We start from the raw sequence: 14,924 nt of genomic DNA, 5'->3' as shown, positions 1-14,924 counted from the left end.
AACTGTCAAATCTGTTTTGATGTCCATTAAAAACACACACACACATACATACATACATATAAATATCATGAAGATGATGTATCTTGCTCAGTCTCCAATCCATCATGTGTTAAACTATTTGACTACGTGGAACCTCACAGGAATATTGTCATGATGGAAGAGTTAAATTAAAATGAGTGATTCAACATTTTGACTCAGTAGATTGGCATGCCTTTTTTTAAAAAAAAAAAGAGACAGTCTGAAAACTTCACATCATAGATCACACTTTCCAGCAAAATGCTCAAGTCCCTTGATTTAAGCCCTCATTGTGTTATTTATGTAACAGTTATAACTTGGCTGTCTCTGCTAGCAAAAATAGAGCAAGCCGAGTTCCAGGAAATACTGCAATTAGTATTTTCTGTATTGACAAACTTCTAGACCTATCAATGAAGGACTTGAGAAGGTAAAAAATAGCTGCTTTACAAAACAGAAATATTTGGAACTCAAAAGGAATCCTATTTAATGAACAAGAAAAAAAAAGGAATCCTATTATTTATAAAACAAGTATTTCTGTAAATGGGCAAGAAGCTAAGTAAAATTAATGGAAACAAAAATATCACACATTTTATGTGATCAACAGTTATGTTGACAACTGATCAACTCACTTCATGGAAGTTAAAATTTTTTTTAAAGTGCCAGTCAGTTAAGTCTATTAAAAAACCATGTTTCAAATCTAAGAAATGAAAATTTACTAGATACATAGTTTCCAGTATCATTGTAAAATATAATTGAAAAAAACCTAAAAAAAAGTCAACTGGCTTTGGATTTGAAACACAATGCTTAAATCTCAAATTATTTGAGACGTACTGGATACTGAAGGAAAAAAAAAACTACAGGTCTTTCATTGCTGGTGCCTGTTAATTAAGTACACCACAGCTACTATTATTACCACCACCACCAACAAAACACTTCTTGAACTTGTCTGGAAGACAACACTTGAAGGGTAAATTACAGCTTAAAGAGAGACCACGTCCTTATATTAGCGTCTAACTTAATTCCCCATCAACAGCTTTGGGTTTGTAAGACCCAGGCGCCTCACTCTAGAATATAGGCAACAAAATCTTGGTCTGTGTCTTTCATGACTGTTTAGCTTAGCTATCTGAATATTCCTACTCAGAATGTATACACAGCGTATGTTATTTTTTTCTTTTCTAAAATAAATGCAATGGGGAAGAAGATTCAGTTAAACACACAATTGCTCCTAAATGCTCAAATCTACTTTGATTTCCATTTAGGAGTCGAGTGCTTACCCATTTGTACCGCCCAGGGACCTCGAGCATTTGTTCAGACTTCTTGGACTTGGTCCTCTGGGGATACCTCAAAGACCTTTGGTCACCTGGTTTCAAACTCACTTCCACTTATAAGTGAGAGCTGGGGTCCCTTTTGGGTGGAATGATCTTCCTACTTCATCACAGGATCATTGTTCTGTTTTAAACTCAAAGTCCCTTCCACTTCATGTAGTTACTAAACATTTCAAAGGACTATCATATTTACCTACAGATTTCAGAATGTTGGTTCTGGCAGGCCCACTGGAACTTTCAGAGTAAGTGTTACGAATAACTTCATAACAGCGTAAAAGTCGATTAATTAAGCATAAAAAAGTACATCCACCTTACTAGAATGACTTCTCTTTCAAAATTTCCCTGAAAAAATTACCCTAAAAATACTGGAATGGAAAAGACAATCATTTTATTCCATGGCGGAAGAAAAACAACTTCCAGTAGATAGATTGCTTATGAAATTTTAGAGTTACAGAAATAGAGATGTATATAGAAAGAATATAAACCATTTCAAGGTACTTGTTTTCCTGAATAATTGCCCTAATTTTTTACAGCAATCAGAACAACTTAAAATAGCCTTTTAAAATCAGTGTTCAGTAAAAAAAATTAGTGGCTTCAGCAAAGCATTTAGGTCACTGGGTTTTAGATGTGGACAACATAAAAAAGCATGGTGACTTCTGGGGAACAGAAGGAGGGGCTGGATTTAGGGACTAAGAGGGAACCCCTGAGATCTGTGCATCTCCTGTGCAACTCACCCTCTCTGTTAGCAACTAAAATTTTCTCTTTATTCAGAGCTTAAATCTTAGTCATTTTTGTAGTTGCTTTTATACCAAATCCAATCCTGCTCCAAGTCCTGATATTCTTACCTCTAAGACACCACTCTGCAGTCCCAGAGCCCTCTTCCCTTCCCATTTCCTATCACTGCCCTGAGTCAGGGTCGCATCTTTCCTCACATATAAAGGTCTCTCCTCCTCCAAGTCAACTTTCCTGCTTTTGTCATAATTACCATCTGAGAGAAAAAAAAAAAAAAAAGACTGAATTATGTTACTCTTCCACCCAAAGGCTAACTATTGCCCTGTTAACTAAAGAATAAACTCTAAACTTCAGCTTATTATTCTAAGTGCTAACAATCTACCCCCCAACCTGCATTTCCACCCCATTTTCCTCTATGCCCACACTCTCCGCTCTGGACACCAGGAGCTCTGGCTAACTTAACAATTGCCCAGTGGCAGCTATGTGCCAAGATGTGTCCTCTCTCACACTTCTTGGGCTCTTCCTGAGGCCTGGGGGACACTATTCCACTCCTGATGAAATCTTCCTTGTCCTTTAAGGTTAAGATGACATCTCCTCTCTAAAACCTATGCTGATCCCCACACATCAAGGTTAACAATGCCTTCCTCTGACTTCTCACAGAACACAGCACTGATTATAACATTTACCTTATTCTGTCTTAAATTATCGTTGTTTATGTCTACCTCTGTTGACCTGTCTTGCTTTTCTGTTCCAACTTTTTAAGATTTGTATCATATTCAAAAGAATAAAAAACAAACAAAAAAACTTGCAGAACACAAGAAACAAAGGAACATAAAATGAAAATGTATTGGCTATTATAGCCAGGAAAATAGATCATACTGCAAAAATATTTCCTTTTAATTAGTAAGAGGTTATAATATTGTAAACATAAATTCACATTCATATTAAAATTGTAAGTTTTTAACAACCATTTAGAAATCTATAGAATGAAAGGAAAAAAGTCAGTTGACCAAGAATTGTTTGGGAATGAGATAAATGAGAGAAAAGATGGAGAACCAGGAAGGGTAGAAATGCCTCTCTTTGTTTTAATATCAATAGACTGTTCTTTCCTTTAAAATAAGTTGTTGACACATCTAAGTTATCGGGGCCTTTCCATATGATGTCAGTACCATGCATGGTAACCTCTAAGCTACCTAAGCTTTGGCTGACCAAGATGTTCACAATTGCTCCCACTGTAAGGGAGGAAGAAGTACGGACCAAAAACTTACATGCAAATGCTGCTTTTAAATCTTTAAAAAAAAAAAAAAAAGTTTGGACACAATGGAAGATTTTACATGCAGTAGTAGTTATTATGGAAACCCTGGTGGTGTAGAGGTTAACAGCTATAGCTGCTAACCACAAGGTCAGCAGTTTGAATTCGGCTATGAGTCGGAATCAACCCTACGGCATTGGGTCTGGTCTGGTCAGTACTTATTATGGCAGAATAAATCAGAGGCGAGCCAATGAGGCTGAAACTAGTCTTCTGCAAGTATCAAGAAAAAAATGCCTCAAGGGAGGGAAGGTTGGAGGTTATGTTAACATAACCCATTTTCTTGGCTTTCCCAACTATCAAGTTCAGAATCTGATGCTTTTCTTCTTATTTTTAAATGTATGGTTGATATGATTTAAACTTATTCTAGTAATTGGGAGTCTGAGGATTAAAGGAACAGGCGAACTAACTGTTCAGTGACAATCGTGTTCCAGGCAGTGGACCTCATTCTTTATTTAATAAGTATTACTTGATTTAATCCTGACCATAACCCTATGATACAGGCATCATCTGACCTAATTTGAAGCCTGGGTGGCACAGTGGTTAAGAGCTTGGCTGCTAACCAAAAGGTCGGCGGTTGGAATCCACTACTGCTCCTTGGAAGCCCTATGGGGCAGTTCTACTCTGTCCTATAGGGTCGCTATGAGTCGGAATGGACTCAATGGCAAAGAGTTTGGATTTAGTTTTCTGACCTAATTTACAGACCACTGACTGAGAATTAGGTACTTGCCCAGCATTATGGCAGATATTCTGGGGTACCAAAGGCCGGCAACCTTGACCGCAATGATTTTATAATCTAGTTGAGAAATCTGTGACTATGAGACACCATCAGCATTATACGCTGCAGTGGACATGCTGCTAAAATAGTAGGCTCTTAAAGAGCAGAACTATATGGACACAGGATGCTAACTGTGAGGTGGCAATATATACAATGAAATGAGGAAGAGAGTTATTAATGTGGTCCAGGCCTTAAGGAGACAGGAGGAACTTGGACTTGAAGAATCTAAGCGATGGGGAGGCACCTGAGGGGCGGTAACAGCATGAGCAAACAGTTCTCACTTGTCTCATTTTAGGGGGAGAGGAAAGACCATCCAATTCTTCTGGCAATGAGAAGAGGAAGTACCAAAGAAGAATCTACAAGACTTGCTGACTAGGGGAAGAGCAAAAAAAGACGGAAGGAATAGTCAAAGATTGCTCGGAAACTTCAAGTTTAGGAGAGTAAACGTGGAAAAGCGACAGTTTGGAGAGGGAGGAGATAATGTTGAATTTGAGGTGCTAATAAAACATACAAGTGGAAAATTTGGTAGAAAACTGGAAACAGTACAGAATAACCCTATGACAGAATGGAGCTATAGTGGATTGAGCCAAGAAAAGCAAAACCAAAAGGGCAAAGAATTGAGGAGGTAGACAACAGTGGAAAAAGGTTACAGAACCTGAGAGAGATGGAAGATGCCAGTACGGTTTCAGTTGAGAACCTGAAGGCAAAATACAAAAGGTTATGGTGGCAAGAAAATGGAAGCAGTAAGAGCCTTAAACTCATTTGTCCAGAGAACTCACCCAAGAAGTCTGAATGAGAAAAGTAAAGGTGGTAGCACAGTCAAGTCAATTATCTGTTTGAGATGATTTCAGAGAAGAGAGAGAATTAAGAATGCCTGAGGGCCAAGGGGTAACAGATGAATTCTTTTGTTTACCCAGATTATTCCAGCTCCTCAGTGTACTCATTAACTGTATTGATGCATTCTTGAGTAGATAACCTTGTAGAACGGAGCAAAGTCGCAGCGGCCTGGAGTAGTCATGAGGTTTCAAGATGACTTCCCACACAGTTAACAATTTATAAAATTAACTAGCGCTGGTTAGCTTCTTTCATTAAACTATCCTAGAAAATTTATCTACCTTCAATACACATCACCTTACCATTACCACTGTTACTGTCGCTGTCTGATCTTTCGGTAACCTCAACTGGTTGCCCTCCGGTATGGGGCCCTACAGTTCGTGCCCCCTTCCTCTTAACCACATTTGGTCTACCTTTTCCAGTGTCATGAGTCTCTCTTTGACTTAGGGTCGGGCTGGTATTTCATTGTCATCTCTTTTAATAATACAGCATCTGCTTCTCCTATCATTTCTTCTAACACTATAGCATCTGTGTATCCTACTCCAAAGAGCTTTTAAAAAGTGCTTTGTTTTTCTCTCTGCTTTTTACAATCTTCATGTCACTCCTGCCTTCGGGTACCATTTGTGTAGAATTGGCCCCTATTATAAACATTCTTCAGTATCGTGTCCCATCTTTTTGTTATATAACCCTCTAAAATATCCAAGCCCCATAGAGAGCCAAATTATTAGTTCCAATCGTTGCTGTCCTCCCAAAGCATCCTCATCAGTAATTAAATTTTTATTTCTAAACCTTTTCTTTAGTTATGAGAAATTCCCGATAACCTACTTTTCTAAAATCTCTTAACTATGTCCACTGGGTTTTTCAAACTCTAGGATGAGTCACCTTCCCATTAGGTTCTTGTCATTTCCATTTCACCAACTAGTTATTTCTTATTGGAGACAATTAGGTCCAGAACAGTAATGCTCTTTTTTTGCTCTCCCTATATGCTAAGACAAAAACTGTCAGCAAGTCAAATCTGGTATTTATTAGATGCTTGGGGTTGAACAGAATGAAGAATCTAGCAGATACCCAAGATAAAGTCCTCTATTACTGTTATGTCTTGCCTCTGTATGATACCCTCTGTATGATACATATCAAGAAAACTATCATTGGAGTTAAGTATCAAACCTGGAATTTTGCAAGAGCCTTTCTTTGCAAATGACAGGGGGGTGACAGTGGCAACAGCTATTGCTGCTATCGATAACAGCAAATACAATGATGTTTACACATGTTAAGAAAATCCACATACATCAAGCAGACCAACAAAAAAACCAACTTCCTAGGAAAAATGATAATATGTGCTTCTGTTGCACTTGGAATATGATTTGATTCAATAAAAAAATTACTGACTTGATTTTTCAAGTATACATCTACTGTATATGAAACATGGTGCTACCCTATTATTTTATGGTTTCTCACTCTGTCTCCTTGATGTGAAAACTCACCTTACATAATCCAGAACTAGCTGAGGAACAATTTGTCTTTTGAAATCCTCCTCCTTCTCTTACACCTCAAGAATTTGAGGGTCAGCTTCATTCTTTTGTTTTGTAATTGTGTTTTTAGCTCCTTAGACTTTATGGCGCTCTATCTACCTGTAATTATGCTGCATAAAGCGTAAGAAGACGCCAGTGAAAGGCTAGCAGCAGACAAGATAGCAAAAGGCCTATTTGTGGTCTCCAAACAGCTGCAATAGGGCAGGGCACACTTGGCGCAGTTCCTTCTGCCCTGGGCGAGGCATGACAAACCCCAAGAGCAGGACTCGTTTTCAAAGGAGTCCCTAGGACAGGGCATTATTTCTCTACCCTAGAAGCCAAGGCCTAAAGCCCAAGTCTAAAAAGGCTAACAAAAAAGGAAAGCATGGGAAAGGCTCAGGCAGAGTGCTTACAGCAGTGGCTTTTGGAAAGCTCTCCCGATGGTAAAGAACCATGTATTACCCGACCCCTTCTCTCTATAAACAAAGCAACAAACAAAATAACCACCAACTCCTTCTGGAAGGCCAGATGTTATTTTTAGTTCCAGTTTGCAAATACTGCCCCAGTTCTGAAATGTGTTTTATTCTTTAAAAAAATAAGTAGGAAGTAATAAATCCAGATTTTATCTGGGATGACAGAAATGAGATGCTATTGATGAGGTGTTCCCTCTGCCATGGGAATATCTTTCAGGGAATAAGAAACATTCCTTATGTACATAAGGATATGTAAGAAGCTGTAAAATTCCTTTTTTAAAGGGCTATTACTGTCACAGGATAAGTCAAAAAGGTGGGGTTATATTTGTAAGCTTTTATAACTCAACGTGAGTAAATGCTTTCAATCTTTACACAAACATCATTGCACTGTACAGTACTTCTGGCTCTTTAAACCAGTGCTTTCTTACTTAGTGAGCTAACGTAAATGTAGCGAAGTAGCATATTTATATTCTATTCATTGACATTAGCATGTAATATGAATTTATTTTAGAACTTTATGTGCACGCACACATTTATTCACAAGACTCAGAAAGGCTGCAACTTACCAAATGCAAGAGGGTAAACAAGCTGGGGCACAAAACTACAGGTGCTACTGAAGACAGACTAACATAGTCCCAGCTGGGATTAAGAGTTCTACACACATAAAGGATAAGGTTAGATGGTAACTACCTTTCTGACAAATAATGACAGCTAAAATTTCTCTTATGAGGTAAACTTGACCCCTGAGGAGCTACCACTCCTGAAAAAGATTTAGCTCTAAGTCTTTAAAAATTCTTATTTTACTTCTCATATGCCAATAAAGTTAAATTCTATTGAGAGAATGCTCTAATGTATTTTGTTATATAAGTATTCTGCTAATGCTAATACTAAGTATCCAAGGAAAATACTTGGAAATGCTTTCATTGTTGCAATTCTGAGAGTTCACAGATGGTCTGGTACTAGACTTCTCAATAGCAACTAACGTTAAGAACAACAGAATTTTCATGGAGTCCCTGGGTAGTGCAAACGGCTAAAGCACTTGGCTGCGAAACACAAGACTGGCAGTTTGAGTCCATCCAGAGGTGCCTTGGAAGAAAGGCGTGGTGATCTACTTCTAAAAAATCAGCGACTGAAAACCTTATGGAGCACAGTTCTACTCTGACACACACAGGAGGTCACCATGAGTCATAATCACTCCACATCAACTGGTTTTTTAAACTTCTCTTACAATACAACTTATATAACTCTATAATATGATCAAAGAAATATACAGCAGCTAAAAACAACACAAACAACTACTACTTACGGCTGACACAACTTCACCAGGTCCTGGTCTGTGGTGTTGGGAGGCAGTCCTCGGATATAGAGGTTCGTTTTACTTAGTTGATCCCATCCTGAGTTGCTACTGCTGCTACTGTTGTTATTACTGCTGGTGGTGCTGGGGCTGGGAGGGGCCATGGGGTGGGCTGGGACTAGAGACTGCTGAAAAATAAAGATGGGGAGTGTTAGCAGGATGCTAAATATTTAGTATCATTCAAAGACTATATGATCGCCAAAATACAGCTAAATTACCAAGATTCAATACAGATTATCTCAAACTACTTTGATATATAAACTTTAATGTACACCTTAAAAAAGAACGGTTCATTCTACAAAAAGAAGCCTTTTTCTTTCATATGAAACTAATAACAGGGTTTTACTCAGTACAAAATTTTCTATATGCACCTCAAATATGACTAAATCTATGTAAGATTAATTTATTCACACAGTTTAAGGAACACATCTACTAAGACTCAAAATTAATCTGTACAAAATTAAGTGTAAATATCACTTTCACATAAATTCAGAAACCACCAACATTAGACTTTTGAGAAGGTTTTCAAATTCCGAAGAACCTTTGATTGAGAGCTGCTGATAATTTTATTAAGATGACTCTTCCAAAAAAAAAAAAAAAAAAAGATTATTTTTCAAGTGTAAAAAAAACCTGTTCAACCAAAGCCCTCCAATAAGGAAAACTTCACGTAGTTCTATGACAGGCACATGGCTCCATTGAGACATCTGGAGAAGATTCCTAGGCATGAGGCCTTTTGCTTTGGCTAACCTTGTGAAATTTAACCCCTGTGAGAATAGTGGAGCAGTTGGAAACTGTCCCGGGCCTAACAGCAAGCAACACAACTTTTGTAAACCATGTAACTGGGGGCCCAGTGTGGTTTTACAGCCAGTAGCCACCCAGGAAGAATGTCTGAAATTGTACTCACGCCGGAGAATTCTCTGTTAACCAGTCCAAAGAAACCACAGCTCTCTGACCCTATGCCACACACATGACTTTGGAAGAAGTTAAATGGCTTAGCTTGAGATGGAAGTGAGCACAACCCCAAGGGTCCTCACAGCAAAAATACTCAAAAATTGCACAGCAGTACAGAAAATTTTCACTGCAGAACAACTAAATAATAAACACACTAACCCAAGGACTATTGAGTGATACTTTGAAAACACCGTCACTAGATGTCCAACAAAAATTTCAAATCTTATAGCTTGATCTGTATTACCACAAACAAGAAAATCAGGCATGTGTAAGGCAGAACTAGGTATCTTACAATAAATAAGACCCTTGCAATAAATGTAACCTCATTTACTTTGTCAGCAACCTCAACTATCCATTAGAGATTCCCGGCTCTACCCAGTTTCTTCCATGTTCATCCTAATTCCACAGTATCCCAACTCAGTGGGATCCTCATTAATCTACACATGTACCTATTTCTTCTGGCCCTATACTATCCAGTTTTTTCTTCCTACAACCTAGCATTCTTGTGAAGATTTCATCCAAGTCCACTTTATCTAGAAAGATTCTACTTTTAGAGGAAGAGCAGCAAGAGGGTTTATAATAGTTACTGCATAAAATGCCATTTACTGAAGGCTGAATTTAAACTGGGAACATCAGTACTGCTTAATTTAAAAATTAAAAGTGCCGGAGATCACATCCTACCTTAATCTATTCGATATATGTATGTCCTTAATGAGCAGTTGTACTGATAACCTTTCCACCAGATCTATGGATTTTCTCAAGGGCTAAAGATTCTGTTTTCTAGATCTAGGCCTTGTCTCTTCTCTGGCACAGGTGATGCCTCAGGCCCCTAGCCATGCTGCACCAGGGCCTGTGTTCCTTCTCCGAATTCACTCAATACAACTGCTGGTTGCTACCGGAATCACCCAGTCCTTACCCAGTTAAGAACAGAGGTGATGGAAAGCAGGACACACATTTGCCTCCTGTCCCAGGTCGCTGATTTACAGAGAACTCATAGCCGTAGTCAGAGTAAGACTGAATTTTTTCATAAGTCATCTATGATTAATGGCTGAGAAATTGTCCCTAATAGAAGGACTCAAAGTGTTTGGTATAGCTGTTGGAGGATGAAACATGGTCACCTTAGGAAAGACTTGGAAAAGTCAGAAAGATGCTGTGGATCAGGTCCATCTCCACCCTCACAACCATACCTCTCAGTGGGATTACACCAATAGAAGGCTATTATGGATTGACTTGTGTCCCCCAAAATGTGCATCAACTTGGCTAGGCCATGATCCCCAGTACTATGTGGTTGTCCTCCATTTTGTGATCTGATGCAATTTTCCTATGTGTTGTAAATCCTAATCTATGTTGTTAATGAGGCAGGATTAGAGGCAGATATGTTAATGAGGCAGGACACAATCTACAGGGGTTAGGTTGTATCTTGAGTCCATCTCTTCAGAGACATAAAAGAGAGAAGTGAGCAGAGAGGAGAGGGACCTCTTACCACCAAGAAAGAAGAGCCAGGGGCAGATCACGTCCTTTGGATCCCACTGAGTTGGGATACTGTGGAATTAGAACTATCACGGAAGAAACGGAATCCCTGCACTGAGAAGCTCCTACACCAGGGAAAGATTGATGACAAGGGCCTTCCCCCTGAGCCACCAGAGACAGAAAGCCTTCCCCTGGAGCTGGCACCCTGAATTTGGACATCTAGCCTCCTGAACTACTGAAAGGAGCCCTGGTGGCATAGCGGTTAAGAGCTCAGCTGCTAACCAAAAGGTTGGTGATTTGAGTCCATCAGCCGCTCCTTGGAGGCTTTTGAGGCAGTTCTTACTCTGCCCTGTACGGATGCTATGAGTTGGAACAGACTGGATCGCAACGGGTTTGTTTTGTTTTAAACTATGAGAGAATTTCTGTTTGTTAAAGCCATGTACCTGTGGTATTTCTGTTATAGCAGCACTAGAAAAAGAAGACAGAAGCAAAGGAACCATCAAACATTTGGACTACGTTCCAATTCTGGATCAGCTCTAACTTCTGCTCTTGTCTAGGGCAGAAAGGAGTGTACAGGGCATGGGTTTGTGTGATTAAAAGGAATATTTGGGGGTTATTATTTATCTGGAGATTATCTGGACATGAAAGTGTTAGGTTTTTATTTTATGTGTTTATTTTTGGCAGAAGAAAGAGAATCATGACTTACATATCAGAATTTACATAGCTGATTTAATATGTTTGACAGGCTTCCGTATTTATTATAGTGATATTTTCTCCTTCTGTAAAGTAAAAAAAAAACGTTGCCATTGAGTTGATTCGGACTCATAGTGATCCCATAGGACAGGGCAGAACTGCCCCATAGGGTTTCCAAAGAGCTGTTGGTGGATTCAAATTGCAACCTTTTGCTTAGCAGCCAAGCTCTTAACCACTGTGCAACCAAGGCTCTGTCTCATCTTGGGTACCTTAATATATATATGCAACTTGACCATGTACAAGTATATCCAGATTGGGGTAACCTGCATGTCTATTTGAAATACATTGTTTCACCAGAATATATGGAGTCTTAAGAGAGGTAAAGTGAGCCAATGTCACCCAGTGGTGGTAGGACTGGAATTTGAACCCAGGCCTGCTGGACAACATAGCTAGGTCCCTCACCAGTACTCTAAACGGCACCTGAAAACACCATATATGTCCTAAACAGCCTATCTGAAATTTTTTTTTTTTCCTATCTTTCTTGCAGCCTAATTACCAAATTTAAGCTTCTCTGCAATGTGATACTTGATACCATTGGCAGCTATGTTTTAAGAAAGTCAAAGGTGCCTTTAATTTAATTAGCAAACAGTTGACTTGGTTTTTGTTTTTGTTTTTAAACAGGTTAAGCTTTCAAAATAAGGGCTGGTTTTTAAAATTCTACTGTATAAATCTTTTCATTAAAGAAAGAATTCTGCAAATAACTTTTGAAAGGTACAGCACATTATGGCTGAAAATTAGTCAGCATTTTAGGAAGGCACAACTTAAAACAAGAAAGAATTAAACCCTCACTCTTACACTGAAATGCAAATAATGACAGGTCTTCAACTACAACTTCAGAACTCTGATAAATTCAGAGCAAATTACAATTTGTAGCTAGACTATGAGAACAAACCAAAACCAAAAAAAAAACAAACCAACTGCTGTCAATTCCGACTCACAGAACAAACAGTAAACTTGAAAAAAAAGGGAAGGTGTAGAAAGGGACATTTTATTTTACTTTACCAAACTCCATTTTCATCACTGGTTGGTCTTTTGCATTTTTGCCTCTCAAACTCCTAAGTAGCCTTGGAGTTTGAAAAAAGCCCCCTACAGATGAAACTTATAGCTTTTTGTGGTTATCGTATGCACAACCGAATGAAAAGCTGCCCAGTCCTGCACCAGCCCCATGACGTGTTAAAGACTGGACCACTGAAATCCATAGGGTTTTCATCGACTGATTTCACTAGGCCTTTGTTCTGGCTGCCTTAGTCTGACAGCTCCACTGAAACCTGTTCAGCATCACAGCAACACATTAAGCCTTCACTGACAGTAGCGGGTGCTCACGAGGCACACCGGATGGGAATCGAACCCAGGTCTCCCGTATGGAAGGTGAGAATTCTACCACTGAACAACTAATGTTCCTAGCTATTTCACACACATTCAATCTAATTAGGGAATGTGATGAGCTGAGACCCATCTCACAACAACCTAGTAGTCTACCTTAGCCTTCTTTGGCCTAATTTCACTGTTTTAGGCAGGTCAGCAAGCTACATTCTTGTCTATCCCAGGGGAAGTCAAACGAGCTAATCTGATTTTCTCAGCAACATTTATCTGGGTTTAATTTGCATACCAAAGTTGATAGAAAAAAATCAGTGGTGAATAACTGGTTGGTTGTATTAACAGACCCTCTCTGCATTCCCTGCAAGAGTAGGTGTGAGCACCAGCAGGAAGAGTGCTCCACAGCTCTCAGGGAGGACTTGATCTGTGGGCAGCACCACCGCCTCTATCACACCTCAAAGGCCCCCTGGGCCTCCCTCGCTAAGACACAGGATAAACAATGGGTGCATCTGAATCACACACACGATAATTCTGCTTGCCTCTCCATCCCATCATCCTCCACCCCCACACACACCACGTAGTCCTTTTTACATAAATGGAAGTCTAAAGGTCCTTTACAAAAGAAGCAAAATTAACCACATGTGAACTAAAACATATCAGTAGTTGTAGACATTGTAAATTTCTATTCAGCAACAACAATTAAAAATAGAAGACCTGTCATAAATTCTACTCCCTCACTTCCTTCCTATTACTAATATAACCTAAAAGAATAGTGTTCTGACCAATCTTTTATTGCTGAAGCCGTCCTCCCCTTTTACCTCTTACTTTTAGCTTCCTTTGGACACATCATCAGGAAAGACCAATCACCAAATAAGGACATTATAGTTGGTAAGGCAGGCGGGTCAGTGAAAATGAGGGAAACCCTCACTGAGATGGACTGACACAAGAGCGACCACAATGGACTCAAACAAACTAATGATCATGAAGATGGCAAAGGACCAGACGGTATTTCATTCTGTCATACATAAGGCTGCCATGAGTTGGAGGTGACCCAACTGCAACTAATAACAACACTTTTGGCATCTTCTTCAAGAAGGGAAAAGAAACTTAGGATCTGCCTTTTAATTTCCATCAAGCCTTCTTTAACCCTTTAATGGTACTGTCTGATGTGCTTCATGGAACATGGCAAACTGCTAACAATTTTATGTGCAGCAAGTGCAATGTTTATTTAGTATTTCCTGTGTGTTTTTGGAAAGTTGAGAAAGATAGTTTATGGCTCAAGGGTAGCCAGGAGGTGTGATCCACTTCCTGGGCCATGGGACCAATATATACTGCATTGGCAATGTAGTTCATGGAACATGGTACCAGTATGGCCTACTTGCAATTGGCACCCCATTTTTTCAAATAATAGTAAAACTACCAACACACAATGATTCAGCATCCATTTCATCAGTGAAAAAACATGACATCACCAAAAAAATTGCAAAAATAATTCATCCATTAAGGGGTTAAGGCTATCATCCTTAGAGTTTAAGAAAGTTACAATCAACTGCTGCTCCCAAACACACACACACACCATCACCATCCCACAGAGCAGAGAGGTTTAACACATCAACTATTTCCTTAACACAGAGATAAAAAATCACTACAGTCACTCCTGAGAGCAGGGAGCAGCTATGGAATGTTAGTATTTCCACCTGGATAGCAAACGTCTCATAAGCTAAAAAAAAAAATGCTAAGTACTATTTAAAGACACTGTATACTACATAAGGAGACCGAGCAGTGCAGAGGTTAAAGGTCAAAGGTTGGCAGTTTGAACTCGGGAGAAAGATGTGGCAGTCTGCTTCAATAAAGATTACAGCCTTGGAAACTATGGGGCAGTCCTACTCTGTCCTATAGGGTCGTTATGAGCCCCAATCAACTCGATGGCAGTGGGTTTGGTTTGGGTTGGTATACTACACTCATTCCATATACCGGCTCCTCTCCATAAGCTTTCAAGATGTAAAGGAAGTTTAACAATTTAAGGAAAATTTTCAAAGGGGGGAAAACACCCAAATGAGCCGATTTTACCACAATTAAGACATTTTGTTTCCTTTTAGCCA

At 39.2% G+C, this 14,924-nt stretch overlaps 1 protein-coding gene across 8 annotated transcripts in view; it reads right to left on the bottom strand.

Moving 5' to 3' along the window:
* RBMS1 (RNA binding motif single stranded interacting protein 1) overlaps positions 1–14,924 on the bottom strand; it is a 235,793-nt gene that overhangs the window by 92,362 nt on the left and 128,507 nt on the right. For 6 of the 8 annotated variants that reach the window (XM_064287072.1, XM_064287067.1, XM_064287070.1 and 3 more), the window contains exon 2: positions 8,284–8,459. In XM_064287072.1, the coding sequence (XP_064143142.1) occupies positions 8,284–8,459 (176 nt within the window). The remainder of the gene's footprint in view (positions 1–8,283; positions 8,460–14,924) is intronic. The other 2 variants (XM_064287068.1, XM_064287071.1) reach the window with 1 other exon arrangement.

This window comes from Loxodonta africana, chromosome 6 (genome assembly GCF_030014295.1).
Source record: "Loxodonta africana isolate mLoxAfr1 chromosome 6, mLoxAfr1.hap2, whole genome shotgun sequence".
Taxonomy (NCBI): Eukaryota; Metazoa; Chordata; class Mammalia; order Proboscidea; family Elephantidae; genus Loxodonta; species Loxodonta africana.
The sequence above is the reverse complement of the archived record's forward strand: the minus strand, read 5'-3'. Positions and strand labels throughout refer to the sequence as shown.